Genomic DNA, 16,031 nt, shown 5'->3' with positions numbered 1-16,031 from the left:
ACAATGAAGAAAATTGGGCTGGAAGCTGGAAAGGCTAACAGTAAACTTTCAGGAAAAAAAAGGTTCATTTGCACTGAGTTCTGAAAAACCTTCTAAAAGTAAAAATCTCCTGGAGAAAACCCACTGGTAGAATGACCCCAATGCTTCCACAGCCAGACTGGCTGGTAGGACTGATTGGTGCATGTGTATTTCAATCCATACAACCCCTTTGTCTTAGTTCATTGAAGGAAGATAAGGGAATCAGGTATCTGGTCTCTCAAGAATGTTTCAGAGGTCAGATCTGGTCTCTTAGAAAGTGTTTTTACTGCTGACTTTAGGTACTGGTCTGAGTTAGCCTGCTCATCTCTTTAAATTCTTGCATTCAGTGAAGCAAGAGTGACCCCACCAGATTAAAATTAAAGAGCTAAAGCTTAACATGCTTTCACTTGATGACTGAAGGAGCTTCTCTCTGTTAACTGTAGACAAACCTTAGCAAGGGCCAGTCAGCTAAGTTAGTGGCTGACTTCATAAATGCCACCCACTCCTGTAAGGGCTTATTCTAGGAAAGGGGAGGGGAAATCTGTCTGTAGGCCAAAAAATTCATGCAGGAAAGAGGTCATGAAGGAATGTGAGCACCTCAGAGGAAATACCTGTGGAAGCACCACTTGATGCATCTCAACTACTATGACGGAAGTCATAAGAAGAGAAAATTCCTTTAAGAATTTGTTTTACTCTCAGGAATATAATAATATTAATAGTAATATTAGTAATAGTAATAATAGTAATACACCCACATCTCTCCTGATTGCCAGTGGCTTTGTCCAAACCATGCTCATCCTCGGAGCAAACACTTTTCTAAAAACAGCAGTACTCTCTTTACAGGGAGAAGCTGTAAATACAGTGAGGTTGCCTTCCAGTAAGCTGGCTTATTATATTGTTTGAAAAGATACGAGCACTTCCAAGAACAGATTCATGTCAACACCTGGTTTCTCACGCTTTCATTGTTCCCCGGTACACTCATTTTGGTTTTGGTTGTTGCACTTGTTCCAAGTTGCACACACACGGCAACACCACTCCACTTCACAGAGCTGGACTGTTGCTCTAGTTCATTACAGCTGAGATCCAGCTTGTTCCAACATCATCACTCAGCTCGGGTCATTTTTCTGGGCAGGCGGCCAGACCAGGTGGGATACCTAGTTTGTGTCTCAGGAACAGGAGCTGCAGACCAGAACAAGGCACTCTGACTCCTCACAAGCACAACTCCCAAGCCGAGGTACCCACACAGCACACCACCTATAGAAGACTCCTAAATACGGGGCGAGCAGGCAGGTGGAAGCCCCGGGGACGGCCGGACCCTCACTCCCTTGGCGACCCCTAGGGGCTCCAGCTGGAGGCTGCGCCTGACACAGCTCAACGGCAGACCCGCGGTCGCAGCGGAAGAGCCGGGGGCCGCTCCCTCCGGGGACAGCAGCCACCCCCTCAGCGCTCCCTAGTACCGGCTGACACACAACGCACCAACGGACAGCCCCGGGCCCGAGCCCGGGCCCGAGCCCGAGCCCCCTGCACGCAAGCAGCGCGCATGCGCGCCACCGCCAGAGCGAGCTCCGTCCCTGCGCCGGCGCAGTCAGCCTTCACCTGCATCCCGGAAGGGCTCCTTGCTCCCACAGTCCCTTGCGCGCTCCTTTCCGGCCTGTACCCGGGCAGGGTGAGTGGCGGCCCCGGGACCAGGTTTGCCGAATCCGCTTCCATCCACCCCGTAGACCCCGCGGCGGGGGTTGTCCTTGGCCTGGCTCGGTGCGGGGGGAGGTCCGGCGCGGGGGGCACCGGGTGGTTTCTCCCGGCGGGCCCGCGTTCGGCGGGGCTGGGACCTATCTCTCTGCCCTCTTAGGCCTGTCCTGAGCCAGGCAGGGCGCAGGCCTGGGCAGGCCTGCGGGGCAATTGTGGGGAGGGTTATGGACCGTACTGGGCCTTGGCGAGGGAGGAGGAACCCATAGGCTGGAGTCAGGCCCTGGAAGTAGCCTCTCTGGCACCATCGTCTCCTATCCAGAATGGGCTGAGCTGCCCTCCTGAGTTGCCTTGGAGAAAGAAGGGACTTGGACATACAGAAGCAGGATGGTGTGGCTTTAGGGGTGCTTGGAGCTGGCCAGGAGCCCACTCATCTCAGGAAGTGTCTGAAGGGTGTCAGATGCGTTTCACGTTCCTGTCAGGGAGATGGGAGTAAAGCATTTGTGATGCTGAGAAGTTGCTGCTTAAAATCTGCAACTGGAGTAGCCCCAGAGGATGAATTTAACTTAAACAAGCTTCTGAATGTGGCAGTTGTGTGGCCTGTAAGGAGCTAGGGATGAAGGGGAAAGGTGCCAGAGGAAAGGTCTGAGGGAAGTTGGGCCCACATTTGACGTGCGCACGGATGCTTTTCAGCGTTGCTCAGATGGCTCCTGCGAAGAAAGGTGGCGAGAAGAAGAAGGGACGCTCTGCCATCAATGAGGTAGTAACGAGGGAATATACCATCAACATTCACAAGCGGATCCATGGCGTGTAAGTTCTAAAAAGAATTTGCCTCATGTAAAGTGGCATTTGGGAGTGGGTTCGGTCATTTTCAAACTGCAGAGAGGACAGTCCTTACCGGCATTAGGAACAAGCTTGTTTCTTTAATTGATGAGTGTTCCTAGGCATAATTTGAAATCAGGTCTGTTTACCTCTGTGCACAGATCACCATTCTTTCCCAAGCAAAATTTAAAGTTTAGCCCACTTTAGTAAATTTTAGAAAATAAATGGTGTTGTAATAAAATGATTGGCTCATGCTAGTCACTAAATTGTGTGAGGTGTAGATTGGGGTATGGTTTGAGTTTAACAGTATTGGTTGTGTGTACATCAGAGTAACTTTTTACCTGACAAAACACTGAACTTCGTACAACTGTGTAGTAGTAAAGTGCTTGAGAGGACTTGTTGAGAAACTGTCTCTCTTGGATTCCTTCTCTATGTGTATGGCTGCAGTCATGTGACAGAAAATGGTATCCAAATCAAAATGATTGGTAACATTGCTAAGTTAACTTAGGAGAGAAGTGAGACAGTAGGCTATTACAAAACTATGGGCGAGGGTGGGAGGCAGTGATACTTTTAAATGGAAATGAGGTGTTTTGGCCTCACCTGTTGAGTGTTTATGGCAATTCAGTCTACTCTTAATGATGACAATCCTGATATCGTTTTTTTCTTTTGGAGTTATCCTCTCTTCTCTTTAGGTAATAAGTGCTAGGTGTGAAATAGTTTTTGTTTAATGCTTGTTACTCACCCACTCCCAATTTCTAGTACTGAATATCAACAATAAGGTGCAAATAATACTAAACATAACCCACTGTGGGACATTTGACCCTACTGACACTATAGTCACATGCCCCACCATGGGTATAATACCTGCATCAAAGCACTCATGGTGCAGCTGTAACTTACAGTGTAACAGCCCAGTCATGCAGAATCTGTCCATAATAGGCATGAGAAATGCTGTACTTGCAAAAAAACAGGGTGGTCCAGTCATGATGACATTATAAAAGTAACCATCAAATACCATGTAGCAGGAACTGTTATTCAGAATAGCATCAGTTCTGTTCTGCTGTTAATTTCAATACATCGTTGCAGTGCTTTTCGCATAGGCCTTTCATTTAGAATGTCTGCGAAGGCTCTGATCTCTGCAGTAGTACTAGAAATCTTCATGTCAACATTCTAGAAATAAGACTGAAGATCCAGGACTTCTTGCAGTTGCAAATTTTTTCTGAATTTTTTTTACATAGCTGTATGTGGTTTCTGTTAGGCATAGACGTTAAGAATAGCATCTGCCCACCAGGGTAGAGGTCTGGTCATAACTGATGCAGCTACTGAACTGCTGTTGAATACAGTCCTTTTGATTGTATGTTTAGAGAATGTCCGTGGTTGAGTGCTGCAACAAGTGTCCAATGCTGACAGTTTCCTGAAGTTAAAGAGATTGCTCTTGTGTTTGTCCTAGGGGTTTCAAGAAACGAGCACCGCGTGCTCTTAAAGAAATCCGCAAGTTTGCGATGAAAGAAATGGGTACTCCTGACGTTCGCATTGACACCAGATTGAACAAAGCAGTCTGGGCTAAAGGAATAAGGTAGGTTTCTGCAACTTCCCTTACTGGGTGAGGAAGAACCTTTTAACTGTTGTATGTGGAGGTGCAGGACTTGGAGGGGTAGAAAAAATTTATATCCTTCCTGCAGTATTTGCATGTTCTTTGCAAATGTTTCGTTTCTTAAAATGTGCACACCAAGTTGATCTTTCTGTCACCTCTGTGTTCTGGTCAGCTCTCTCAGTGTACTTGTAGCAAAGCTTCGGGAAACTCTGGAATTGAAAGAACTTTGTTCTACCTCTAATAAGAATAAAGTAAACAAAAGAAGGAATGCAGGTTTGGCAAGGTGGATTGGGGTATTGTAATACTATAATACCCCAATCCATATTGTAGCAGACAATTTTTAGAAACATGGCTTGTTTGGTACTACTTACAGTCCCAGGCTAAGTACTTGGGTTTTGTGTAATGTATCTAAAGAGGATGATGTTTCGAAGCATGCTGAATTGATAAACACTACACAAAGAAATAATGAGGTGTGTTTTAAATAGGGACATCAATCTTGTCTTAAAAGTACCAGTAGTTTGGGGGCAAAAAAGTGACAACTTCTTTTAAAATGCTGTTACAGAGGGAGCTGATTTGGCTTTTGGCAGGTGTGACTGTGGTACAAAAAGACAACTCTGAGAAGTGGGACCTCTTAGAATCATCAAGTCATAGAATAGTTTGGGTTGGAAGGGACCTTCAAAGGTCATTTAGTCCAAGCCCCTGCAATGATCAGGGACATCTGCAACTAGATCAGGTTGCTCAGAGTCCCGTCCAGCTTGGCCTGGAATGTCTCCAGGGATGGGGCATCTCCCACCTCTCTGGGCAACTTGGGCCAGTGTTTCGGCCACCCTCATTGTAAAAAATGTCTTTCTCATGTGTGGCCTGAATCTCCCCTCCTTTAGTTTAAAACCGTCACCCCTTGTCCTATTACAACAGGCCCTTCTAAAAAGTGTGACCCCGTCTTTCTTATAGACCCCTTTTAAGTACTGAAAGACCATGTGAAGGTCTCCCTGGAGCCTTCTCTTCTGCAGGCTGAACAACCCCAACTGTCTCAGCGTGTCCTCACAGCAGAGCTGTTCCAGCCCTCTGATCATTTTTGTGGCCTCCTCTGGCCCCTCTCCAACAGGTCCATGTCTTTCCTGTACTGAGAGCTCTAGAGCTGGACACAGGACTCCAGGTGGGGTCTCATCAGAGCAGAGCAGAGGGGCAGAATCACCTCCCTCAACCTCCTGGCCACGCTCCTTTTGATGCAGCCCAGGATACAATTTGGCCTTCTGGTCAGGAAGCGCAAATTACCAGCTCATGTCCAGATTTTCATCCCCCAGTAGCCCCAAGTCCTCCGCAGGGCTCCTTTCAATCCCTTCATCCCCCAGCCTGTGTTGATACCAGGGGTTACCCTGACCCAGGTGCAGGATCTTGCACTTGGCCTGTGTAATGTCATGAGGTTCACATGGGCCCACTTCTCAAGCTTGTCCAGCTCTCTCGATGGCACCCTGTCCCTCTGGCATGTCAACTGCACCACTCAGCTTGGTGTCATCTGCACACTTGCTGAGGTTGCACTTCCTCCCAGCCCACTCTTAAACCGTAATAAAAGGTTAACTCTTACGAGATATATACTGTGAGTGGTAACACTGGATATGCATGAACCCTTGTTTTAAACCGTGTCTGCTAGGAATTCCATTCCTGACTGGCCTATGATGTATTTACAGTCCTTTACTTGGAGTTGGATGCCAAACCTTCCTTCAAAAACAGAGTGGGAAGATGGGACTAATTTACTGTGTCTTCTAGGCAGGGGTTCTCTGTCCTTCCTGTTGTGCTGTTCCAGTTCATAGACAATGAAGAAGTAGCAACTGAGCCAGGTGACAGCATAACTTCAGAGCTTAGTAGTGAGGCTACTAATCAAGACTTCTTAAATTAGCTGGTAGAAGTGTGTTCTGCAGAGCAGGGAGTCACCACATCTTTCTAGCATGAGGTTAATTGCAGTTTTCACTAGTTAGAGTAGATAATGGATGCAAAGTAAAACATTTTCTTTTGGAAAGATCAGGAGAGGCTAAAATCACCATGTTGGCTAGTGTGATAGTGATAAAGGTAGTGAAAAATGCTTTTGACTTGTTTTAAGAAGTGAGTAAATTGAAGCAAGTTCCTGTGTCTTAGTAACTACATCCATGTGATTTAATAAGGATTCTCTGAGAATGTACAGCAAGGAGGATGTTCCTTCTTACATCCTCTGGAACAAAGTCCTCCGAACAGGAGCTTCCCAAATTAGAGTTCATTTCATGTGAGAGGTTACTTAAAAACGGTGTGGACAGATAATTTTTTGCCTTCCCTCAGCAGCGTATTTTGGGCAGCATTAGGAGAGGATGCTATGTTAAGAACTTGCCTGTTAAGAACAAAATAATCTAAGCAATTTTGTTGTGGTTCCATGGGTTTTATGAGGAAGAAATGTTCATCAATTGTATATCCATAAACAAGATCTTGGTTCAGGTCTAATGCTCACTAGAATTTCCACGTGACTTCGGGCATACAGATGGGGTGGTACTCTGACTCTTGACAGGGGCTTCAGGCTTGCAGAATAGATTGTTGGGTGGTTTTTTTATTCACTATTTTCTATTCAAGTAAGAAATGCTTGTTAGTAACAGCTGCTTGTGATCATATTTGCACTGTGCTTCATTATCATCTTAGTATATTTTGTGATCAGTTGTGGACTGATGCAGCACTTCTGACTTCACACTCCCACTGGATTATGGATTCATCTTGTTCAAGGCTCAGTTAAATCTTGCCTGTTCTCTTTCAACAAAACAAAACAAAATGCTCCCCTAAGGCAAATAGTACAACCTCTAAGGTACAGGATTTTGCTTGTTATGATGGTGAGATAGAAACAGAATTGACTTACCCTGTCTTTGCACAAATAGGCAAAGCTTAAGAATTTGGGGGGGGGGACACAAGTAACCATATAGCAGACAATTTTTATTTTCTATGAATTAACAGGTTTCAGTACATATTTTATTGAAAATTAATCTGTCATCATCTTCATTTCAGGAATGTTCCTTACCGTATCCGTGTGCGTTTGTCCAGAAAACGCAATGAGGATGAAGATTCGCCAAACAAGCTATACACACTGGTTACCTATGTACCAGTCACAACATTCAAAGGTAAGGTTGCATGCTCTCTCTTCTTCCATGCCATGCTTTTCTGAACGAGTAGCATTAAGTGGGATGGCTCCTCCTGCAATGCAAAATTCAGATTAAAAACCTGCTGCCAGTGTCAAACTACTGACTTAAACTAGCTCTGCTGGACAAAGCAGGCTGTTAGCTTGCCTGATGAGCATTATGAAGCAAATACAGAATTCAGTGAAATAGTCCTGTAATTTTTGAGAAAACGAAAAACACTGGATCTAGTTGTTATGGCACTCTAAGGTTTATGTTTTCATATCTAAAGTATGTTCTTCGATGTCAGAAGCTTAAGCAGGTTGAGCCTTTTCTGCATGTCATCTGATAAGTATCTCATTTGCAGAATTGATTTAACATGAAGTTTTTGTTTTAACATTTAGTGAAATACTTGCCTATATAGTTTGCTTTTCCAGAAGTAGATCAGCAAACTAGCTTTGAAACTGTAGGTGTACTTTCTTGTGAATGTACATGTACTGCATATACATAAAGGGAATTGTCTTAGTAATGGGTGGTGATACAATTTCTTGTTTTGCAGGTCTACAGACAGTCAATGTGGATGAAAATTAAACTGATTTTCATCACAATAAAAAGATAAAAAGAAATTTTACTCCTAAATTTTTTTTATTGTCCAGTCTTTTAAAGCTCTCATCCGTGAAGCATTGAGTTGAACAGGTGACAAACTCCTAAAGTATCTTGCTTTCTTTGGGCTTGTACATAATGGTGTAGTTTTCTTAATTAAAGATACTGTGGATTTCGGTTTGATGCTAATGGCATAAGCGGCAATGCAAATGTTCCTACGTGGGTGGTAAAGTCCTAGTGTTCTTGTTTTGTTCCTATTGGAAAAGAGCCACTACAAAGGTATTTTAAGTTAAGGCCAAGTTTGTTTTAGAAAAAACAAAACAAGCCACCCCAACCCCCCCCCAGAAAAACAACAATAAAACCCATGTACTCCCCTAACTGTTAGATCAGTACTTCCTGTACGTAATCTCTTGTGGATAAACTCCTTGTATTTGGTCCCCTGCTGCTGTCTCCGGCAGGATGACTAGGCTCCTCTCAAGCAAGTCTGTGCACTACACTGGAACATGGCTTTCTGACCAGTGAATTAATTTTGAGCTTACTAGCTCAGGGAATTTGTTTAATGAAGTAGGAACTACAGGGACTTACCTTCCATAAATCAATAAATACTGCCAATGCAAGTCTAGTACAAAAAGGGTTTATTGAAAAGTGCATGGTTTCACAGACCAACATCAGAAGCACAGTCCATGTACACTTAACATTTCAGCAAGACATACAAATAGGAATAAAATCAAATATATTAAAATAGTTTCAATTGCCAGCATTGAAACAGTTTTCAGTATTAGTGCAAAAAAGGCAACCCAAACAAACTGCGGACAGTAGCTGAGAAGTGTTTTTCCCCTGTTTAAATAAAAAAGGACAACTGGAGCCAGCTTCTGCTCTCCCACTGCGGAACAGGACTTCAGTGTCTTCATGTCGTAGACAGATGTTTCCTTTTACATTCAAAACAATAACATAACTAATAAATCAATGGCACAAAAGAAACCTACACACCCTTTAGCTTTTAAAGCTCTTCAACTGAAAACCACAGACCAACGATTTTTTTTATCCGAAGTCCACTGCTAACTGAAAGCCTTTTACAGTATGTGCTTTGGCATAATTTCAGTGCATTTCATTTTTGACAGGTTTGCTACCACTGTGTGTTCAGTTTTGTCTGTTCACCCCGGGACTGGCAGCTTATTCCATTTGTTTTGAGACTGTATTGATTTAGTTTTGCATTCTCAAGTTTTGGCTTCAGTTCTAAGGGTTTTTCAAAGAAGTTAACTAACGACTGCTCAGTCAAGAGGGATGCTAAAATATGTTCAAAAGAGACAGTCCAGTCCCCTTCAGTCACAGGTGAAGGTTGGGAGTCTTTGTGAGGGGTCTTCACAGTGTCGGTAAAAACAGCGTCCTGGTCTGAAGCAGAAGCCTTGGGCTGCAAGTCCTCAGTGAACTCATCCGATCCACTCCCCAGGCTGATGCTTCTTTGTCCTACTTCTCCAATCTGAAGTAACAGCGTGGTCACAGTGGCAATGGCTTGATACAAATCGTTCTCCTCGGGATCTTCATGAAACATGCTGTACAAGGTTTTGCAGAACTGAATGAACTCCCTCTGTAAAGGATGAAAAACCAAAAGTTACTGAACAGCCACGCTGTGGGTAACTGTGGGAGTTAGGCAAGGGCACAGTACTGCAAAGGATGGCAGAATGCACTGTACAGACTTGCTCTTTTGTAACTTCTGCCTGCTTTAAAAAAAAAAAAAAAATAGTGAAAGGATTTAAACCTCCAGCGATGCTAGGAGACCTTGGTGCTGAAAATCAGAAAGGGAACACAGCACAAAAATATTTTGCTGTCCTGATGAAGGTGATCAGGCCCTCCCAGATGACCAAAGTGCAAGTGCAATACAAAGCAAGGGAAACAATCTGTTTCTGGGGGGAAACTGGTGGCTATTTTACAGAACAAATTGCAACCTAAGTAGCCATCCGCAGACCTGCAGGCAACTCCCCTTCTGCAATTTCTCTCCATCTTTATCCAGCTCTTTTTCTTCTAATAATAAAATGCGGACATCTTCTGTGCCCAGCCCCTTCCTCTCCTTCCTTCCTTCACTCACCCATCACAGATGATTATCAGGCTAGAGAGGATGTTTCCATATCCAGTTATTAAATTTGTGAGCCCTCAAGTTTCATACAGTCCTAGGATGGCTAACTCAGGAAATTCGATTAAGTGATGCCATTGTGAGAGATTAAGTGGTCCTGCTGAGCTAAAAGGTTGGTATGTGCCACCCGTTTAAAACTTCACTTTGCAACACCAGCACAGAAGGAATTCTGGGTGTAGTCCCCATCTTTCTATGCATGTCTGTACATTTGTTTTACTAATATGGGACCCTTTTCCCTCCAGTAGCTCTCCTTATGCCAACAATATGCACGAGGCTCTACTGGCATTAGGGAGGAGATGGCAAGATTACAGGAGCTTTCAACTGTCTTATTCCATGCAGTTCTACTCAGCATTTAGCTATGATGGTGCAAGTCCCTGTTGGTGAAATTATCGGTTGGGTGGAGGGGAGGTCAGGGAAGAGCGAACAGCAAAATGCATTAGCTGGAATTCTTTGGGCTTAGCAGGAAGGTTTTTTCCAGCCTGCTAGAGCCTGTTTTCCAGCCTGTTATGCTGCAGGTGAAGGTAAGTCTGACATTCTTGCTATTCACTAGGCAGCCTGAATCGAGCAGGAAGGGGAGAGTTTCTAAACATGATGCCTGCTCCCTGGGTCAGAGTAGCCCAATACTGCATATCTAAAGGCCCAAATCTAAGCTCAGGCTGAGATTACACATTATCAGAAAGAGCTAAACTGTTGTATTCAGTCCTTTCATTTTTTTAGTAGTCTCCACTTCTTTAAAAACAGACTACAGCCCCTACTGTACATACCTGGCTCATTTTTGGCAGTTCTTTTTCAGTTTTAGTATCCTTTTCTTTGGCTAGATCCTTCAGCATCTGCTTCAACTGCTTCTGGTAATCTACTGCATCGCCTTTTGTGGAGCAGACACAGAAAGGAGAATTTGTTTTCAAGTCGCTAGAGAAAATTAACATTTCAAAATAAACCCCAGAGTGTGGAGATAATGGTGTTATCTCATATGCACATGCATTAGAGAACCATTTTGGACATACCATTTGCTTTTCCAATGACTAGTGGTCTTGAAGTTGACAGCAAAGGATTCTTTAATGGTGACTGGCTGTCTCGTTCATTTTCTGTGAGAGCTAGCCAAAAAAGGCAAAAAGTGTAATGATTAATCCTTCCAATGCTGCATAATTGGTTATGTATGCTTTTAAAATTTACATATTTGAAGAAAGCAAAATAATTGGGCAAAGATATTTTTTAAACAGTACTTCATTAAATTGTACTGTAAAATTATGTTAATGTAAGTAAGACTGGTACTGCAACAAGAGAATCAGAAGCTTGCCAAGAATGGCACATTTAATTAAAAACTTTGCACAGGGAAACTACCACAGAATTTTGTCACCTAATCAAAACTGGATCAAGATGTGATAAGGAGATTTCTAACGTACACGGAGCGAAAACCAGCCAAAATTGTTATTTCAGTTCATGTTTTGCCTAGAAGTAACAGTATAATTGGCTGCAAAAGCCCTCTGAATGCAGCAGATGTAAGCCTTGACCTTGTGTATCTACAAATTTCACCCAAAAAGGTTTTGACTGAAGTAATTTTAAACTGAGTTGAGCTTAATTACAAATGCAAATCCTATATGCTCCAAGCTGAAGGAAGCAAGACAGGATTCTTCATTAAGCAGCCTTTTCCCAAAAGCTTTAAGCAAGACATTTTTGGAAAAAATGAGTTATTCATTCCCTTTCAGATTTCTTACCCGGTGGAATATGAAGCTTATACAGTAACTTTATCTTTTCATTCATTTCTCCATTATACATAACATCTGCAAGAAAAAAAAAGTAAGGAGGAAGCATTTACTTCCACAGTTTAAAATCAGGCATCTCTGTGCACAGAAGATAATTGTTTGCATAGACGATACACGAAAACATATGGCCGTTATATTACATAAAAATATTTTAGGTTGTGCCTGTCAATAAGGAACAGCAGATGAGAGCCATCTGGTTTGGTCTTTGTTCTGGTAAAACGGAGTGGGAGAGTACCTGACCCTATGGAGCATCAGCATTGTTTAAAAATATCAAGGAGAATGGCAGGGAAGCTAGCAAAGGCTGTTCGCTGCCACAGGTTAACAGGAATGTGAGAAGGGAGAAAGAGAAAACCATCATATTCTTAATCTTTCTCCCATTCTGCCTTTACTGCTGTTCTGTAGAATAAGCCCAAAAGCAATAACTCCTTCACATGTGATAGAATTCGTATTTTCAATAGAAATTCTAAATTTTCAAATGCACTGAAATACCTTTTGTCTATTCCTCTAAGAATCAAAATCATATAACAACATAATACAGGTTGGCTTGCTTCACAGCAAAAAATTCTGACAGCTTAAGTGGCAAAAATACGTATTTAGTGATTTTTACTGAAGCTCTGAATGTTGAATAGGATTTTTTAACTTGGGGTCGGGCTGCAGTTGAGATGTGACACTTCCTTTATCAGCCAGATTTTGGGATGGGCAGGCTCATCTCATAAGAACAGCTGGTGGCCTCAAGACCGAGCCTAGCACAGCTCTCAGTTCCTGCTGGCCATATGTTTTTTTTTTGTTCTGCGTGTTGTCAACACAGAAGGCAAGCAGCAGTAGGTTGTGTGAGATTAAGTCTTCAAGAAGCAGGTACAAGAAGGTACACTGAGATTTTAGAGTATACTGAGAGCAACAATCCTGTAGAGCGGACTTCCTAGCCTTTCACATGAACCCAAGTACACTTTTGACTCATAAGATATTTTCAACGAGATTACTGTTGTCCAAGAAATCAAATACTTTAATACAATATTGAATCATGTCCTTAGGCTGCCTTTTAAATCTAATCGAGTTCAGGTGATTTGAACACAAAAAATTAGTAAAAGGTCACTGGTCAGGCTAATTCCAAGCCCAAGAAAACCATCTGCCCGCATTCTCCCGTGCCAGTTGTATGGCATTTCAACACTGTGTCTCACCCACGTGCTACCCCCCACCTCTGCCGATACCTAAGCAGCTGGCAAGCCCCTTGAATTCAATCAGCCGGTCCATGTTCTCATCCAGGAGCCGGAAGGTCCTTTGGGCGAGAACGTCGGTGTGGTCCCCGCAGGTCCAGGGCGAGACCAGCCTGTACAGGTTGGCGAACTGCTGGGCGTCGATGCGGTACTGCTCGGCGTACGGCCTGCTGGGGTCGTGCCGCTCGACAACCGGACTCGGCATTTCCCAGTAACACCTTATTAAATGTTCCCTCTATGAGAAATCAGAGAGGGGAGACGGGGGATTGTGGTGTGCAGTATCAGAGAATCATAGAATAGTTTGGGTTGGAAGAGACCTTCAAAGGTCATCCAGTCCAACCCCCTGCAATGAGCAGGGACATCTGCAACTAGATCAGGTTGCTCAGAGCCCCGTCCAGCCTGGCCTGGAATGTCTCCAGGGATGGGGCATCTCCCACCTCTCTGGGCAACCTGGGCCAGTGTTTCACCACCCTCAGTGTAAAATATTTCTTCCTCATGTCTGGCCTGAATCTCCCCTCCTTTAGTTTAAAACCATCACCCCTTGTCCTGTCGTAACAGGGAGACTGGGCAGATTCCTGGAAGAAATTCAGTGCAAGCTACCGAAAATCTTTTAGTCACATCTGGCCCAGGATGTCTCTAACCAGACAAAGGTACAGAGGGTAGGAGAAAATCCAGGGAAAACATTATACAGGCTTGACCTGCTCATTTATTCTCTCTCAGACCTCTCCATTTGGATACCGTAACTACTAGTCTTCTCTAAGGGACAGGCTGATGCAAAACAAAGAGTCCTAACAAAACAAGCTGTCCCAGGGGAGCAAGGGAGCTAACAAAAAATGAACCACCATCACCAAGAAATTAAATGAGGAAAGGGGAGGAGTGCAAGCCAGTCAAAGCTCAAAAACAGAGCAGCAAGGAGCAGGAGGGATGCACTGCAGAGCAAGTGCCAGAAGCATCATCTTACAACCACTAATGGAGGGAGGGGGATACAGCTGCTCTTGGCCACAAAAGTACATAACAGTAAGAACATACCACAGTCATATTCTCAGTAGCTACTATTTACAGCTATGAACAATACGCAAAAGAAATGGTCCATTAAGGGCGATAATTACATGCTTGGACCTCTAAATCAAGCATAGTTATCTAAGCTTAGATGTCCCTGTCTCCAAATAACTTTCATACTAGCTCTTCCAAACATCAGCTTGACAGAAAGGAACTGAGGTAGAAACTGCTTTTAGTTGGAAAAAAACCCAACAAACTGTTTAAACAAACAATCAAACAAAAACTATTAGAAAATTAGGAACAAGTAGCAAGGTCACAAGTTTGTGGGGATTTTTTCCCCCATGGAAAAGAGAGTCTGCCTTTAAAGAGCAATAAGAGCAGAACTTTCAAGTCCTGCAGAGCTCCCAGTGAGCAGAGCTACATATTATTACATTTATTGTGCATGTGAAAATTACCAGAACCTAATTTCTCATGGACCATTTCCAAGCAGCAAGAAAGGAAACTCTTAAGCAATTCTCCTTTGATGGATCAGTAAGCTACTGTCCCTCTTTAACAACCAGGCAGACACAGAACGGACACCATGACAAGACTCCAACTGAACATTACTGCCCAGGCACAAAACATGAGGTCTGAGGTGGCTCTGCAAAGCAACAGCTGGAATTTACACCCACAATCCTCAAACAGGTGCATCCCCTACTTTTCAGGGAGACCAACCTTGAACAAGTCATACAGTTCCTCTAAATCTTCAGGAAGAATCGAAACATCTGGGATGACGACTCGGAGCTTGAAAAGAAAGAAAATCATGTTAGTGACAATCTTTTCTCCTGCCATCACTGCCATGGGCAGGTCCACGAGCCCCACAGGGACTGTTTATATGGCAGTATCACAAAATCCTTGTAATTTTCCCCCTTCTTTAGGCTCACTGGTTGTACAGATTTGTAAAAAGAGAAATCCCTCAAGGGTTATTAGAAACAAAGGCAGGAAGTCCCTAAGCTACAGGTCACAGGAGGCCAGGGAAGCATCGGGTCGTGCTCACTCTCTTCTTACACTCTTCCCCAGGCATCTGCCCAGGGCCATGGTCCAAGATGAGGTGCTGGGCTGGACGGTCCTGCAGTTGTTCTTAATGTTAAAGCAACTCCAGAAAACGATGCACATGGCCACAGAAGAAAAACCAAACTCATCACAAAGAGCTTTTTCCAGAGTCAGTAATGATTCTTCCTTTTTTCAAGATCTGGCGATGCCTTTTAAAAAAACAAAAGCCAGCTGCTGCCTGACAATGCTGGGGGAGAGGGGAGACGTTAAACTGCTTCAGTCAGAATAATATTCTACTCATGGTGAAAGAGTGCCCTACTCACCACATTTTGCTTGGTTGTGTCTTCATGGCTCTGAAGGACACGGATTCGGTGTTTGTAGCGCATGTGCTCTATCTGCGCCACAGAGTGGTCTCCAAACTTCTGCAAGGGAGGAAGAGAAGTTTATTATTTCTATAGTATTTTGTGATATTTTTATTTCTCATTTACTGGAAATACAACCTTTAAAGTGTTGTGAGTCCTTGAAGAAAAAGCATACCCAGTCTCTAACTGATCTGTTGGCGCAGGTTTATACTACACCTAGCATTGTGCATTTGAGCAATTATTCAAAGAATCTGCGAAGATGTGTATTAGCTTTCAAAACATCCATGTTGAATTTACTCTTTTTCAAAATTCCAACTCAACTCATCAGTAGGCACTGAGCAATACTTTACCTCATAGGAGTCATGAATCAGGTTAGCTATTTCAGTCACTGGAGAGGCATCCTGGTCGTCGCTAAAGAACGCATGGTGATTACCAATAGGTGGCAAAGGGCTTTCCTCATTTTTGATATGCTCTAAAAACCTGAAGGGAAGAAACAAAAGCAACACAGGTTACACTGCACTGTACTCTTCTCAATATAAATAAGCAAACAAGTCTAATGGCTCAGACTTAGAAATAAATTGTTTTTCAGGCTGCTAGGTTCTTCAAAAATGCCTTCATGATTACTCATCCAAGGAACAGCAAGCCAGCCAAATGACTAAATGCTGCCCAAGGAAGAAAACTT

At 43.5% G+C, this 16,031-nt stretch overlaps 2 protein-coding genes across 5 annotated transcripts in view; one reads left to right on the top strand and one right to left on the bottom strand.

The window, feature by feature from the left end:
* The first annotated feature begins 1,594 nt into the window (after positions 1–1,594).
* Positions 1,595–7,884, top strand: RPL31 (ribosomal protein L31). Of its 3 annotated transcripts, none has more exons than XM_065829494.2 (5): positions 1,595–1,684; positions 2,398–2,514; positions 3,977–4,102; positions 7,139–7,251; positions 7,805–7,884. In XM_065829494.2, exons 2-5 carry the CDS (start codon positions 2,408–2,410, stop codon positions 7,834–7,836), a joined length of 378 nt encoding a protein of 125 aa, XP_065685566.1. In that variant the 5' UTR covers positions 1,595–1,684; positions 2,398–2,407; the 3' UTR covers positions 7,837–7,884. The 3 variants fall into 3 exon arrangements, with proteins under 3 accessions (XP_065685566.1, XP_065685565.1, XP_071664363.1); XM_065829493.2 differs by having other exon boundaries at positions 1,606–1,707; XM_071808262.1 differs by lacking the exon at positions 1,595–1,684 and adding an exon at positions 1,696–1,773.
* Positions 7,885–8,466: 582 nt separating this feature from the next.
* The window catches only part of TBC1D8 (TBC1 domain family member 8), a 49,667-nt gene continuing 42,102 nt past the window's right edge, over positions 8,467–16,031 (bottom strand). For both annotated transcript variants that reach the window (XM_065829500.2, XM_065829501.2), the window contains exons 13-20: positions 15,700–15,829; positions 15,311–15,409; positions 14,670–14,738; positions 12,951–13,191; positions 11,695–11,760; positions 10,984–11,073; positions 10,744–10,844; positions 8,467–9,436 (exon numbers count right to left, since the gene is read on the bottom strand). In XM_065829500.2, the coding sequence (XP_065685572.2) occupies positions 8,975–9,436; positions 10,744–10,844; positions 10,984–11,073; positions 11,695–11,760; positions 12,951–13,191; positions 14,670–14,738; positions 15,311–15,409; positions 15,700–15,829 (1,258 nt within the window). In that variant the 3' untranslated portion in view covers positions 8,467–8,974. The remainder of the gene's footprint in view (positions 9,437–10,743; positions 10,845–10,983; positions 11,074–11,694; positions 11,761–12,950; positions 13,192–14,669; positions 14,739–15,310; positions 15,410–15,699; positions 15,830–16,031) is intronic.

The sequence above is a fragment of the Patagioenas fasciata genome, chromosome 1, assembly GCF_037038585.1.
Source record: "Patagioenas fasciata isolate bPatFas1 chromosome 1, bPatFas1.hap1, whole genome shotgun sequence".
NCBI classification, from domain to species: domain Eukaryota; kingdom Metazoa; phylum Chordata; class Aves; order Columbiformes; family Columbidae; genus Patagioenas; species Patagioenas fasciata.
Note: the sequence above shows the minus strand (reverse complement) of the source record. Positions and strands in the feature narration are given on the sequence as shown.

Excerpts from the sequence above, each read along its gene's own strand:
- RPL31 (XM_065829494.2), top strand. The coding sequence starts at position 2,408 with ATGGCTCCTGCGAAGAAAGGTGGCGAGAAGAAGAAGGGACGCTCTGCC. Across the intron at positions 4,103-7,138 it reads GTCTGGGCTAAAGGAATAAG|GAATGTTCCTTACCGTATCC; the intron begins GTAGGTTTCTGC and ends TCTTCATTTCAG. Across the intron at positions 7,252-7,804 it reads ACCAGTCACAACATTCAAAG|GTCTACAGACAGTCAATGTG; the intron begins GTAAGGTTGCAT and ends CTTGTTTTGCAG.